At 31.9% G+C, this 15,188-nt stretch overlaps 1 protein-coding gene across 4 annotated transcripts; it reads right to left on the minus strand.

Annotated features, from left to right (window-relative positions):
* Nucleotides 1-2,436: 2,436 nt before the first annotated feature.
* On the minus strand, nucleotides 2,437-13,306 carry DRM2 (domains rearranged methyltransferase 2). Of its 4 annotated transcripts, XM_039048739.2 has the most exons (11): nucleotides 12,977-13,306; nucleotides 10,624-10,678; nucleotides 10,029-10,079; nucleotides 8,280-8,405; nucleotides 7,799-7,898; nucleotides 7,609-7,655; nucleotides 7,095-7,211; nucleotides 6,842-6,941; nucleotides 4,587-4,681; nucleotides 3,693-4,427; nucleotides 2,437-3,115 (listed from the first exon to the last, which is right to left on the minus strand). In XM_039048739.2, exons 3-11 carry the CDS (start codon nucleotides 10,029-10,031, stop codon nucleotides 2,681-2,683), a joined length of 1,758 nt encoding a protein of 585 aa, XP_038904667.1. In that variant the 5' UTR covers nucleotides 10,032-10,079; nucleotides 10,624-10,678; nucleotides 12,977-13,306; the 3' UTR covers nucleotides 2,437-2,680. The 4 variants fall into 4 exon arrangements, with proteins under 4 accessions (XP_038904667.1, XP_038904666.1, XP_038904668.1 ...); XM_039048738.2 differs by lacking the exon at nucleotides 10,624-10,678 and having other exon boundaries at nucleotides 12,977-13,262; XM_039048740.2 differs by lacking the exons at nucleotides 10,029-10,079; nucleotides 10,624-10,678; nucleotides 12,977-13,306 and adding an exon at nucleotides 9,733-9,852.
* Nucleotides 13,307-15,188: the final 1,882 nt, after the last annotated feature.

Consider the following 15,188-nt stretch of genomic DNA (forward strand, 5'->3'; position numbering starts at 1 on the left):
ATTCTTTGACAATAAAATGTGTTAGACATAAAACATTTGCCATGTTTCGAATATTCTTGACAATAAAATGTCATGGTTTACATATTATTGACAAGAAAAAAAATCTCATGATATATTCTTTTTGATATTTTCTAATTATCGTTAATACCCATAACGCTACCGAAAATACTCAATTTTGAGTCAATTGATGACAATAATCTATCATAATATATTTGACAATGATAATTTATGAGTGTCAATAATGATTTTTTATTGACAATTATTTATTGTCGTAAGAAGACCATTTATGACATTTTTAAGAAATTGTCATTGATGCTCATACTTTTATAAGCGATACAATAATTGATAATAACTGTCACAAATTTTAAATCTGATCGTTTCTAAATGTCATAAAATCTCAATTTTGTTGTGGTGAACCCAATTCAAACGATATGAATTGACTTGGGTTGATCGAGCTTTTCGAATCATTAGGGTTTTTAGTACACCTACTCATGGTGATAAAAAAATCCCCCGTTGTATATTTTGCCCAATGAAGTTTCTTCAACTCAACCAAAGTTTTGTAATTGTGTCTCCTTTATACCTTTTCCCTTTGATAATTGTTTCATCTCCATTTAAGGCTTGGCATATTGCTAATCTTCGACACCATCTTTTTTTTTAAATAGTTTCCTACATTTTTTTAATATTCTCTAGTTGTTCATCTTAGGTATGAAAAGAGAATTTTATGTATGTGGTTTTGCGTCCATCAACTCAAAACATCTAATTTATGTATCATATGGATCTTTGAGAAGTAAAAGTTGGTTGATGCCTTAAACAAGGAAGGCAGTTCTTTGAACCTAAATCTATAAGAGGAGCTTGATCGCCATCAAATAATGAGCAACTACTTACAAAGAAGAATGGAGCTCTTTTTGCATTTTTTATTTCATAATATTGTAATTTTGTAACTGGTCTTCTAGTGGGCTTTTCTGGAATAGTTTTGTGGTCTTTTTTCCCTGTTTCAGGGTTTTTTTTTCTTTCTGTGTACAAAATCTCATGAGTTAACTAGTCCTCTTGCTACCTCTTATGCTACTCCTTTTTGTTTATCGGTTTGAGATTAATCGGTTTAAGTTATATTATGTTACAGTTGTGAGTTAATATGACACCATAAATCAATTTTTGATTTATAAGTTTATCGCAACTAAAGATAAACATGATATTATTTTTTACAGTGTACAAGAATTAAGTTTTAACAGCATCAATAATAAGGGAGGATTTGACGTCACAAATATGAAGAAGGGATGAGAACTTGAGAGAGATAGAACGAATATGATTTTAAAGAACTTTTTGTGATGTTCACTCAAAAGCATTGGAAAAAGATTGACAGTAAATAGAAACCGATGGAAAAGGTTAGCAAAAGCGTACTTAAGAAAATAGGAAAATAGAAAAGTAAGAGGAGATCGAAAGAGAGAAGTGATGGGTTTTTTATAAACAATTTTCTGTCTGGTAAAGACATTTTTTTAACTAAGAGTATTAATGAAATTTTTAAAAGTTGGGAGGTATTTTTCAAAGAAAGTACTGATGTTCTTTGACCAACTACTAACAATAAGAATATTTTCTTTTTAACTTTTTTCGTAAATTTTAAAAGAACTGTGCCTAAGGCTAACATTGAAACAAATTACAAAGTATATGAATATTTTCCAATGAAATATATGAGACTAGAAATCAAGTTGATATTAAGCACAATTTTGAGAGAACAAAAAGTATTACATAAAGATAAAGAAATGACTGATGGAAACCTTTTTTTTTCCTTTAAATTGAACCTCCCCTCTGGATCTACACATGTTTCTATTGGCTATACTTTTAGAGTTGTTTCAACCATTAAAAACTCAAACTAATTAATTATAATATTATATCAATTTAAACTCTAAATCTTCATTTAATGATTCATAACTATTTTACCACTTGATTCCATTTTGAAACATATCATCTAATAAAATTATCCTATCCCACAATCCTACCAAAATGTTTGAACCCCTGTTGAACTTATAACTTATGGAATTATATGTTACAAATTTAACAAAAAGTAAATGAATTTATAACATGCAATAATATATTTAACAAAGTTATTATATTATTTTTACGTGTAATTCTACATTGAAAAATCTGGGTACATCTGAAACATTTTTTTTTTTTTAAAAAAAAAAAACATATTTTCAGAAAAATCTAAAGATGGTTAACAAAATGACAAAAGGGTTATCAATTAGCAAAGTGGAACCCATTTAAATTTGGTTATAACAATATTATGTGAATTATGAATAATAGTAATAATAATAATACGTTATATGATGATTGCTGAAGTAGTAAACATGGCATAAATCTAAATGGAATACCAAAAAAACTAGGGTAATAATGATGAACAACTCAAAAGACAACCATAAAAAAGGTGTATTAGCCCTCATAAAAGCAAAATATAAACTTCTTTACTGCTCCACTTGGGCAGTTTTGTTGATTCATCTAATGATTGAAACATAGTGTACAACAGAGACTAAACAACACAGGCCTGAAAGGGCCAAATAATGATAGAATTAAAGCCTCATCTTCCAACAGTTGATTATTGACAAATTAAAAGGTTACTTTTGTTCTATAGAATAACATGTTTTTTACTGCAGAAAGATGGGGCTTGACTTGCTTTACAATCAAATCATCATTCAGTTTTGGTGGCTATACACTTGACCAAGTCTAAGATTCTAAAGTAGTCATAAAACAAGATGGACTCTTTTCCCTCGAGTCCGTCTCGAGTGTACCTATTGCTACCCGTAAGGTTATTACAAGGGCTCCCTCCGACTACGAGATCGAAACCTCCAAATAAGTTCATGTAGTATTGTAACCTATCTGCATCTAGCTCTTGCACATCAGCAAGATCAATCAGAGTCCCTTTCTGGTTTGTTTGCTCCCACCAACTTCGCACAATGTTTCGGTTCACTTCTGAAATATCAACAGATACTACATTTTTAAGAGGGATACCTAGGCGATGAAGTGCCACTTCTGCACCTCCGATACCAGAAAAGAGAGAGAGAAGATTGATTCCTCCTGGGAACATGTCCTTCAAGACCGAAAGGTGGTATGCCACGGTGTCGACCTGAAACCATGAAAAGTTGTAGGCGAATATGTTGTAAGATATCACAACCGTCGAAGACTTGATTGGTTGACATCCTTCTTGTCTTCCACAACTAGCCTTTGCTGGTCATGGGCAAAGCCTACTATCCTAGTGGGAAGTGAATGGGCCATGAGTATAATTGTAACCCCAGAACTGGCCTCTGATGCCCAATTATTAAAAAATGATAAGGATGATGCAATTCGAGCAATGAGCAATTAGGTTACCTAACAAGAACACTCAAGAACCACAAAGAATACAAAGTACACTAATAGATAATATACATACATATATATATATATATATAGCAATATCAATGAAGAAACTACAATATCCCATAGCCTTTCGAGAGGGCTGTTCTCTCCCAAATTCCCCAAAGGAAATTCCACAAAATTCTTCACACTTCTAACTTCATTCTCACCTACTATTTATTAATATGCCCCTTCTAATAACCATATTAATTATCCTACAATATCCTTGATTGTGGTCTTACACAATCATATGCAAAAGAAAATAGTGATCAAATAGGATAAGGCACAGAAGAGAGTGAAGAGATTTGTACCTGAAATGAATTACCAAGAGACTTGTATCTGTCTGTCCTACTGATTCCACCTCCTCTAGTATGGTTCTTAGGGAATCCCAGAAGCATTTCTACTTCATCAGGCTCGAGCGGGGCGACCTTATTTTTTCCAACCCAAACCAAATTCCATTTTCGACATTGATCTATAATAAATTTTTGCACATGTAATGGCGGAGTGCGTTCGCCATCATAATCTTCAAGAGCTTTGCGAATCCTATCGGTCAGTCGAGCACTTCCAATGCAAGTCTGTAAACAATTTAATTGCGTTCTAGTATCCCAAGAAGGCCACCACTTCCTTGTTAAAGGTAATGCTTCATGTATAGTGTGGGGAGGCAAAGGAAGAAGAGGATATCTGTTGTGTATTGGGAGATTATGAACATAACCTCTTTTTCTTGCAGCAGCACAGAAATATTTGGAATCAACAAATTCCGGTTCAACATCGTATAAGAACCGGGAAATCGTATTCCATACTCCTTTTGGAGCGAGGGCCACGTTTTCATAGTAAAAGTAGGGAGGTCCCATGGCCGCCTCTGGAATTTTTCTGTGAACTGTAGGGCACAGTTCATTTGGAACCCCAAACCCAATCATTGGGTTTGGCAAACGAATTGTCTCCTCGTCGTCATCAAAGCACCTCGGTTTCTTCTTTTTCCATGCCTCATAATCATAATGCCTTCTCTTATTGAGCTTACTACAGCCATTGAGATTCTTCGGTTTTGGCTGTTCAAATAATCAAGGGAAAATATGTTCTATTGAAATGAAATTATCAATGTGTTAAGGCCTCTAATAATGTCAGCAGAGACGTCTAAGTGGGTTTATTTTCCGTAATAATGCCTTCAGAGCTTTAGAATCAAGAATTTGACTAGATAGAAAAGTTACCCTATCCGGAAGATCTCCAAGAAGAACATCTGCAGCCTTCGAAATTTGAGCAGCAGATATAAAATCTGTCAGCTCTGCAATTGAGGAATGCACGCCTGCGGTGTCAAAAAAAAGTACCGTTATTCCAAGTAACCCAAAATTAGCAGATAATCAAGTATTATGAATCCAACTAAAAGTAAGTTAATGCAACAACTTTTCAAGCACAAAAAGATATTATGTTTCTGGCTGGAGGCAGTCTTGTTTGTAGACCTGTTTTTATAGGTCTACAAAAAGGTCATTTTTTGGCCTATTCTTGGCCCTCTTGTATTTTCTTTCATTTTCTCCTAATGAAAGGTCATTTTTTTATCAGAGAGAAGCATTAATAGACATGAAGGAAAAGATGCAGGTATACAATAAAATGAGGAAGAGGAGATACCACCATTCCAACAAAATTTACAGCAAGATTCTCATGAATGCGCTTCCCACGCATGTTAAACCAAAAATTGGCTTGAACTAGTTTCCAATTACTATGGTTATTATCTTTTCAGAAGAAATGTGAATCTCATTGATAAGTGAAATTACAGCCGAGGGACCGACTGGATAAGGGTAGGTCTCCCTCCTTGAGAAAAAACTTCTCTTCCAAGAGGACAAATGTCTTTGAACCCTTTTCCACGGCATGCTTTTAGGGTTATGACCAAGGGGGAGACCCAAATATGAAGAAGGGTTCAAATCCACCTCACAGCCTACCCTAGAAGACCATCACTCCAACTTCGAAGGACTGCAGTTAATACCGATTACTGATAATTTTCCTCTGTTAATCTTTAATCCCAAGATAGATTCAGAAATCTGCAATCCAATTAAGATTAACAAAAGACTCCCATTAACCAAACAGAAAAAAAAGGGTGGTGTCAACAAACTGAGAGGTTTTCTTTTATACTTATTATAATTTAATGGAAAGAGGAAAAGCACTCGTGACCCTCCAAAGCAACTCCCACTCAAATTCTTTACACACCTTTGCTCTTTAATTATGGCCTCGGCCAATTAAATTTCCAAAATCATCCTCCTGGTGGTGAATAGTACACCCAAAATACTCTATGTTCCAAGTCTTGATGCACTATTATTCAACACCGACTAAACTTGGAATAGAAGACACAGATACGACACAAACAAGGTGACATGCCATTTTCTTTTTAAATCTAGGACATGGACACTACAAGGACAGGTTCACTAAAACATACATTTTTTAAAATATATATCATTTATAAACAAGGAGGAAATTCAAATGCTTGATTTTTTAAAGGAAATTTTCACAGATAGAAGAAAATGTCAAACTATTTACAGAAATAGCAAAAAAAAACACTGATAGACACTGATAGACTTCTATCAGCATCTATAAGTGACAAACTTCTATCAGTTTCTATCACCGATAAACGGTGATAGACTACTGCCAGCTTCTATCAACCTCTATCAAACAAGATTAAAATCATGTTGTTTTGTGTAAATAATTTCCCTTATTTTTCTATTTTTGAAAATTCTTTTTTTATGTATTTCACTCTTAAATTTTATTACTTTTGTCATATATGTGTCTATTTTAGCATATGTAACAAGTGTTTGATGCCATTTCTAATACATGTTGGTCCTATTTTGACTTAATAAAACTAATGTGTCTAACACATCTACTGTACTAACAAGTGTCAGATACGTGTCCAAAAAGTGTCACAGTGTCCAAATATCCAACGTTTGTCCAACATAGACGTGCTAGCCAAACTAAAGTGATCGTGCTTCTTAGGAAAGTAGCCCGTCCCATTACCACCATAATTCAAAGAAAGACAAAAATGAAGGATTTCCTGCATTCCTAAACTTGAAAGGCGAGACGCTCTCCAGTGCTTATATAGAAATGATGTAATGTGTATCCTCGCCTTCCTCAAAACTCTAGACCCCGTGAGAGTTTCCCATCCATTCGCTGCTTGATTGAGAATCTACCATACAAGGTACAAATCAAAGCTTCCATGAAATCTCACCAATCATCATGGAAATAAGGTCCAGTAACAACCATGTTGTCTCCAAATCTTAAATCTTAAACAACAGGTCCCGGGCACTAACACAAAGCCTGAAGAAGAAATAATCTTCTGATCCCATAATAATCATTCGAGACTATGTCAGGGAAAAGTTTCGCAAACAAAGCAACGCTAGAGGAATGCAAATAATTTTAGAACAATTCAGAGAAGTCATGCTTAGATATTATAGACTTATAAGTCCTACAAGGAGGTACAAACCACATCTCTCTATTGCTGCATAAGCCTCATCTTCAGAATACCCCATGTCCACCAAGAACATCATTTTGTTGTCAACATCAGATACAGGTTTTGCAGTCGCCTACACAATGAACCAAACTATCATAAAACATCAAGTGGCAAGGAGGAATAAGCATCGACTCAAAAAAAATTCACAACATTACATTACAAGACACGTGTCCTCGAAATGACTAGAAAGCAAACTGTTCCATGAAACCAAAGAAAATCAAATCACCTCATTTTCAGAATCACTGTCTAGATCAGTAAAATCATCCAGAAAACTTCCTTCATAATCCGAAAAGGAGTCGTCGGTATCAACATGCTGCTGCTTTGGAGGAGAGTTCTCAAGAGCCTACCATAAGAAAAATAAATTAGCTCAACATGTGTACATATATATTTGAAAGAGAAGGTGACAGTAGCTGGTCAGTGATAGAAGTACAAGAAAAGAAGGCCGTAATGACTTCTAGTCAACAATCTTCAAGTATCTTATAAAACAACTGGTTCAGATCTCAACAACCTCTTGAACATTGGAAATCCAGATCATTAGGCAAAGAAAATATGGATTGTTATTTAGATGACTGATAAAGACAATAGGTCATATGTTCCCATTCCATGAGGCACGTGTGAGACACTCACATACATTGACTTGACTGCAATCTTTTGATGGGGAAAGAACCATTCCATGTACACAAAATAATTAAAAAATACTAACTTTGACACCCTAGCATGAAATCATCGAAGAAACTCACCGACAATGTGAGTAGAGTCTCAAGTATAGAATCGGTATTCTCCTCTCCTGGATAGTCCATCAAAATAAAGTTATGCAGGTGCTTATTGAAGTTTTCAGATTGAAAAAAGAATTCCTAGAGTTTTTACTCAATAAAGAAAATTTATGTTTAGTTTCTTATGAAGTTTATTAAATAAAAAATAAGAAGTTACCATTTTCCCGAATAGCTTTGGCAACCATTTTTGCAGAAAATCCCATTCCAATAAAATGATCAACTATCTTAGTGTTGGATGGACCTGCAGATGAGCTTGCCTTCGTGAGGAAAAAAAGATAAATTAGAGTTAGTTATGCAACAAAACCTATACATCCGTCTAAGCTTGATATTGTCATAATAATATTATCTCAGACCTTTTAACAAACTGAAAGCTAACACAGCTTTGAACATGAACCAAATGACATGTTAGCTTCATTTTTCTGTTGTCCATTACACACAATACTTCATTATTATTAACTACATAAAAGATAACACATGCCACATTTATTTTTCTTATAGTTCAGTATCATCAAACACTTGATGTATGTTACCCTCCTCAATAACAACTTCGCCAACAAGGAGGTTTTAGTAAACTGGCACCAAACAATCATGGAAAGACAACACAGACAAACTTTACTACAAATGTAGACTTAACATACCATATTTGCCTCTACACCAGGAAATGTCAAACTCGTATGAGAGGCTAAAGGTATATTCTCAATTTCTAGCTCATCTTCAGTGTCCCAGTCAATGTTATCAACTTCAACACCACAATCATCACCAGCCTACACAAAATAACGTACAAGGAAAGTTAAAACAAACAATAAAAAAGAACGGGAGAAAAGAAGAGGCTAATTTGTTGGATATTCAAAAGGCAAAAACACAATGGTCCCTGATCTTATGAATTATTCAATTTTCCCCTGATGTTTTAAAAATCCTCCATTATGTTTTGTACGGATTTGTTAAGAAAAAGTTTACTGACCATTACTTCATCGTTTCATACGTAATTACATCATTGTTTCATACGTAATTACATCATCGTTTAATACGTATGTTGGAACACATGTTAAAATAAAAATCAACACTTAACTCTTCTGGGAGGTTCTACACATATCTCTCTACAAATATCTAGGAGATTGTATGTGCTGGATGCTTATGTTTCCTTAGGCTCCAAGAAATTCCCCTTGGATAAGGATAGACTTCACAAAAAATATTTCGGATTTTTTAAATTAAAGCCTAGAAAAATCTCTTTGATTGGGCCCCAAATATCTCTTGCCTATAAATTGGAGGTATGTCCACACATACGAGGCAAGTCATAGAAAAGTGAGAAAAGCAAGTGAGTGAGAGGATTAAGAGATAGAGTTTCCCAACTAATCTCTGTACTTTTTATAATAGTTTCTTTGTTCCAAGTGCTTGTTATCCTTTTGTGCTAATTCCTTCAACAATAGAAACGTCATTCAGGTGCTCTTTTCACATATGAAATCCAACTTAATCATGTTCAAAATTCCATCCAATCATCAACAGAATCTATTTTTTCAAAGTAGCATGACCAAGCGTTCAACTATGTTCATAAAATAATAATTCAATGGGACATTACTCTTCGTCAACAAATATTAACAAAAAAATTTGGAGGGTCTATTGAGAATCAAAAGTGGGAGTTTCTTAAAAGATTAAACCACCTTATATACTTAGCCTATTTAAATATGGTAAATAGTAACTAACATTAGTTCATCCTCTTCAAAAAGCAATATAAAGTTAACAGTTTTTTTCTGGGATGAAAACAACTTCCATTGAGAAGAAAAATAGTGTAAATAGAATAGTTATAAAAGATCTTAAAAATTGAGGTCCAAAGAGAAACATGAAACCTAGCAAGAAGTCGAACATCTAGAAGAAAGCATTCCAAACAAATCTTACAAACTCACGTCTCTAAAGAATGTGATCCATGTCTCCCTCCACCTTTCGACAGAGAATACAACAAAACGGGCCAATTAACAAGGAAAACTTCCTTGAAGCTGATTCAAATTGTTAACTTGTTCGTGTCAAACTTACAGGTAAAGAACTAAACTTTCTTTGGGATATTTGTCCTCCAAAGAACAAAATAGAAAAACTCACTAGCGAAAGAAGGGTTCATCAAACAATGAAAGAAGGATTTACAAGAGAATCCCTCCAAAGCCTCCAAACATGGACATCTTTTCTCCTCAACCAAAGACAAGAGAGAGACAATATTCGTCACTTTCCTATCAAAGAATATTGGATTCAAGGGAGAAACACCAAAGAGTAATTGTTTTTAAAAGTAAAGAGAAACAAACACAACTGCATATATATACTCATACAAACCATGTCGCTCACACGCTGTGTTTGATTATGTAACACATATAAACTTTCTCAACAAAGCCAAGAAAACATACCATCCTTATGTTCTGGTGGACTATGATTTAGTGGTAGATGAGGCCTTCAAGCTGCAAACAAATACAACTAAAAAATGAGAGGCGAGAGATACGAGTAACAAACAAGTTGTTTGCGAGTATACTAAAAAAACGGTTCATTCGTTGGCATTATAAAAATAAAAATCAGTTATTCTCTCTTAATATCCAATTGTGCGTCTTCATATTCTATATTCTACAATTTTCTTCAAAATCCGAACAAAAACTTCAAATTCGAAATATGTATAATAAAATAATAATACCAATTTTGAAAACAGTTTATAAAACAAAAACAAAAAAAAATATCCTTAAACAGCTGTCAAACCATGTCCCCTTTGAGCCCTTTTGGTAGCCTAACAAACATAACAACTCAGCAAAGTTCTAACATCAATGAATCAACAAGAGTAAGACAATACAGCATTGAACTCAACAATAGTTTTTATTTTCTTTTCGCTAAACAAAAGAACTTTCATTAAGTCGAGTAAAAAGCACGGGACCGCTAACATGAAGAGGGGAAAATCCCATTTCCATTCAATGAAAATTTCCACATAATAAAAGTCAATAAATAACAACACCATACCTAGTAGCACAAGCTCAAAGCCACAAAATGTTGTTGAGATCTTCACTAAGCACCCCTATTAAAAAGAATTTTAAAAAAAATTAAAAATTTAAAAAAAAAAAAAAAAAGAAAAAAAAAAAGCCAAGAAAAGAACAAATTTCTTCAAGATTATCTTCCAAAGCTTAGAGAAAAAGGGTGAGAAAATGTAGTGGGGAGGTGAAGCCACCCTCGTCTTTGTATAGGATAACACATAAGAAGGCGTAATAGATCACAGATGATGATTGTTATTAGGGGTGTTCAAAAAACTCGTTGACCTGAAAAACCCGATCAACCCAACACAACGGTTTGGGTTGGGTTGGATTCAAATAAATGAAAATTTTATGGGTTGGACTAGTTCATGGGTTCACCTAAAACAACCCAACTCAACCCGAACTTATTATTAATTTTAAAAAGTAGGTCTTTTACTTATGATATAATTATATATACATATATTTATTTTAAATTTTATTTCATTTAATAATCTTTTTGGATAATTTATTCTCTAACAAATCCTAAAAATAATTTTAGCACTTTGAAATGAAAATTTTCATCATGCAAATTGAGATTGAGTTTTTAATCCTAATTCATTATATGAAAATAATAAAATAAAGTTTTTACCCATTAAAATATTACTTATTTTTAGAATAAAATTTTAAATAAATAATCTGAGTAACCCGAACCAACTCAACACATATAATCATGGTTGGGTTGGGTTAGGTTCATTATTTAATAAGGGTTATTTAGATTGAATAACTTTACCATCCAAACAATTGGGTTGGGTCTTAAAAGTGCTTCAACCCAACCCACAAATACCTCTAGTTGTTATGCCCAAGATAAAATACAACCCTTGAATTACAGAAATTAGATAATGAATCCAATCCAAGATTCCAAGCCAACCATCAAATATTTAAGTTGGGTTGGTTCTAATTGTTTAAATCATTTATTTGAAATATTGTAGAATAAATAGTGAAAATCTTAGTTTTCCTTTTTCTAAGAGATAGAAAGGAATTATATCAGAGCAAAAAATTTTAGTATTTAAAATATCCTTTTTTGGTAGAAGTATTAAAATATCCATAAACATCTATTTACTTGTTGCGATTAGTGGCTTAACCTATTTAACTTCATACTCCAAAAACTTCAGGGAGTAAAACATCTAATGGTAACTAGAAAGTAAAATAAAAATAAATGGATACGTGCACACATGATTTATTATAAGTAGATATATTTTAATTAACAATAAGTTCGGATTAATTAGGTTCAAGTTAAATTTAAAGGGATTAATGGTTCAATTTATTCGAACCTAAACCGCCAAAGTGAGCTTAGTTCAATGGTAATTGGAATGACCTTCCTCCCTAAAGGTTGAAGGTTCGGTCCCCTCAAAAAATTAAAATACTATTCAATACACTTTATATAAATTATTTTAAGGGGAAAATTAGTTCCCCAAAACCAGCAAGTTATATCAATTTTCACTCTAACCTTTCAATTTCATCCATTTGGACCAAAAACTTAGACAAGTGTTGTAAATTTTACCCTCTTGCTAATGCACCCACTAATTTTAACAACAATAATATTGTAAAAACTCCAAAAGCTCACTAATTAAACAAAAATCAAGTTTTGCACAAAATTAAATTTGATGAATGCACAAAGCCAACCATTATATAACTCCACCAAAACTAACAAATTTCTCCAATGCCGTATATGTCTAAATCCAATCAATTGCTTACCAAATATACTTTTTATAATTCATTGGATGTACACAAGAATATTTTTTTTCAATGATTTCTACCACGAAAAATGCCACAAGGTATAAATTGCAACAAATTTTAAAGTTTAGGTGAAAATTACACCTTATCCAATTTTAGGGTTAAAAAATGGAACCACCTTGCTAAGTTAGGGGTTAAAATCTATACTTTTTCCCTTACTTTAATTAAACTTATTTGTATAAATATAAAAAATAATAAAACAATAAAACTCTCTTCATTTCCCCCTTTTTTAATTTCCGCTTTCTTCTCCCACCAGAAAACTCCATCTTCCCAACCCCAGCCGTAACAAAGCAAACGTCTAATTTTCAGTAGAAATGATGAAAACAAACGAAAGAAAAACAAGTATGAGCCTCATTTCCTAAGCATTCGATAATTCTACCCACTCGAAGACCACGAAATCTCACATGCAAAATGAATCCAACTCTTGTTCCTACTTTTACAAGCAATCAAAACACACAAACTACAAAACCGTCGAAAGGCAAAAAGAGGAACAAAATGAAAATTAAAATTACTAGATCTAGAGAATTCAGAAATGAACATTAGAGAGAGAAGAAAAGGGGAAAAAATCGCACCTAAGAAAAATGAGGTTCTTTAGATGAAATTAACTCAGAGAAATGCCGAGTTACAATGCGAAATCTCTCTATCACGCTTCTGAGAGTGAAGAAGCGCAGAGAGATGGTCGCCGGAGAGAATCAGAGAATCATTTATAGAACCGCCGAAGACGGAGAGGAAATTGGCGTCTTCCGCCGTAGAATCTCCGGATTGGCTATTTCGCTTTCACTCTAACCAGAGTACATGCTGATGATCTACAACTTTGGTTGAGTTATGTTAGGGTTGGTTTGATAATTATTTTATTTTGTTTTTTTTTAATAAATAAAATATATTTATGTGGGGTCAAGTCTGTCAGGTCTTGTCAGCACATCCTTGAATAATAAAGACGGTTTCTTTATATAACAAAATAATTTATTTATTTATAAATATAGCAAAATAACAAAAAAAAAATTCATGATATAATTGCAAATCATATTTACAAAGGTCAATTTCCGCTTTTATTTGTTTTTCTTTCCTAATGGAAATTTTTTAATTATGGTAAAGTTATATATTTATTGCATTGATTGTTTTTCTTTTTTTAATTCTTTCTAATATTTAGTTTCATATATAACTCTATAGTTGCAAATCTATAACTTCATGTCAATGGTAAAAAAATCAGAGTAAATATAATATTTTATTACAACCCTGTAATAAACTATTTTAGAAATATCCTTTGTCCAGAATTGTAGAAATGTTTATTACAAAACTGTAATAAACTATATAGAAATATCCCTTAATATATAAGCAAATGATTAAAGAAAAAATAGGAAATTAATCTACGATATAACTAATATTTCACAAATATCCTCAATTTTAATAATATGTCATGAGTGGAGTTTATCAACCGTTGTAGACATTTTTAACCTCCTTGATAAATTCTCTTTTATCTTTTAATTTCGTAATATTTGGTAGAGATAAATATATTATTTCTAATAGATCTTTTCAAATATAAAAAAATATTTAAAAATATTTACACTTTATAAAAAAAAAGTTTCAAAATAGCATGTTGAACTAGAAAATAAACGAAGTGTAAAAACATTTAAAAAGCACTTCTGAAACTTTTTTACTATAAAGTATAAATATTTTTTAGATTTTTATACTTACAAGAATTTTCTTCTTACTTACTACTTACTATTAATTGTATAGAGATTAGATTCTTTTAAATATCATTAATTATATTACCTCTCATCAATAAATTTCTAAAATATTTAATTCTTTTCTTATTAACATCATTTTCGAATTTTGACTTTTTTTGTTATTTATTAATTTTAGTTAATATTCATTTAATGTGGGATATTTCAAAATAATGTTTCATTCATTTTAATAGATTTCATTTAATTTCTTTCATATTTCTAATAAAAAAAAATTGATCACCTCTCCATTGAGATCTCGAGTATATGTTGAATATACCAGTAATATATCGTAAAATGTAAATATACATCACATATATCGTGGATTATTTTTTGGTGTGTTACAAATATACTGGAAAATGTAAATAAACATCACATATATTGTTCGATATATAAAACAAAATATTATAAAAATTGTCTTGTTTATACACTTGTCAAATATACCCTGGTTTATTTATAGAAAAATCAAATATGTAGTGTTGTATATATCAACTATAACTGGCTTTCTCCTTCAAAGCTTTCATTTATGAAGTCAACGATTTTTAGATTTTTTTTTAAACTTTTTTTACTTGCGTAAAGTTTTGAAAAGAGAATCATTTTTAGAAGTCCATAATCGCAAAAAACTTTCATTGCATATTTCTTTTGGCATTTATGTTATTATTTTTTAAAAAGTGATAAGAATGACTGAAAAGGTAAATTAAGTTAGATTTTTATAGTCTATTGATCTATTCAATTAAAAAATGAAAAAGTTTAGACAATCGTGCAATTAACCTATTTTATTTAGGCTACTTGAATAGAAAGCCCATAATTAAACTTACCATACACAAAGATTTCGTGTACCCCTCTAACAAGCCCGACAATGTAATTTTATGTTACATTAGGTGAACAAACTATTACACATATGTAATAATTATAATTTCAAGGGACACGTGTTCCTTGTCCCTACATCTACGTTATTAAATTAATATATAAATACAAATTGTTCTATTTTTATTAAGATACATATATATATGAATTATTTTCAAGTAAATTCAATATACTTAGAGACACAAGTATAAATACT

Source organism: Benincasa hispida, chromosome 11 (genome assembly GCF_027475165.1).
Source record: "Benincasa hispida cultivar pf3 chromosome 11, pf3_genome.v1.1, whole genome shotgun sequence".
Lineage (NCBI taxonomy): Eukaryota > Viridiplantae > Streptophyta > Magnoliopsida > Cucurbitales > Cucurbitaceae > Benincasa > Benincasa hispida.

Excerpts from the sequence above, each read along its gene's own strand:
- DRM2 (XM_039048739.2), bottom strand. Across the intron at positions 4,682-6,841 it reads TGCAGCAATAGAGAGATGTG|GCGTGCATTCCTCAATTGCA; the intron begins GTTTGTACCTCC and ends TTGACACCGCAG. Across the intron at positions 4,428-4,586 it reads TTGGAGATCTTCCGGATAGG|CCAAAACCGAAGAATCTCAA; the intron begins GTAACTTTTCTA and ends TTATTTGAACAG.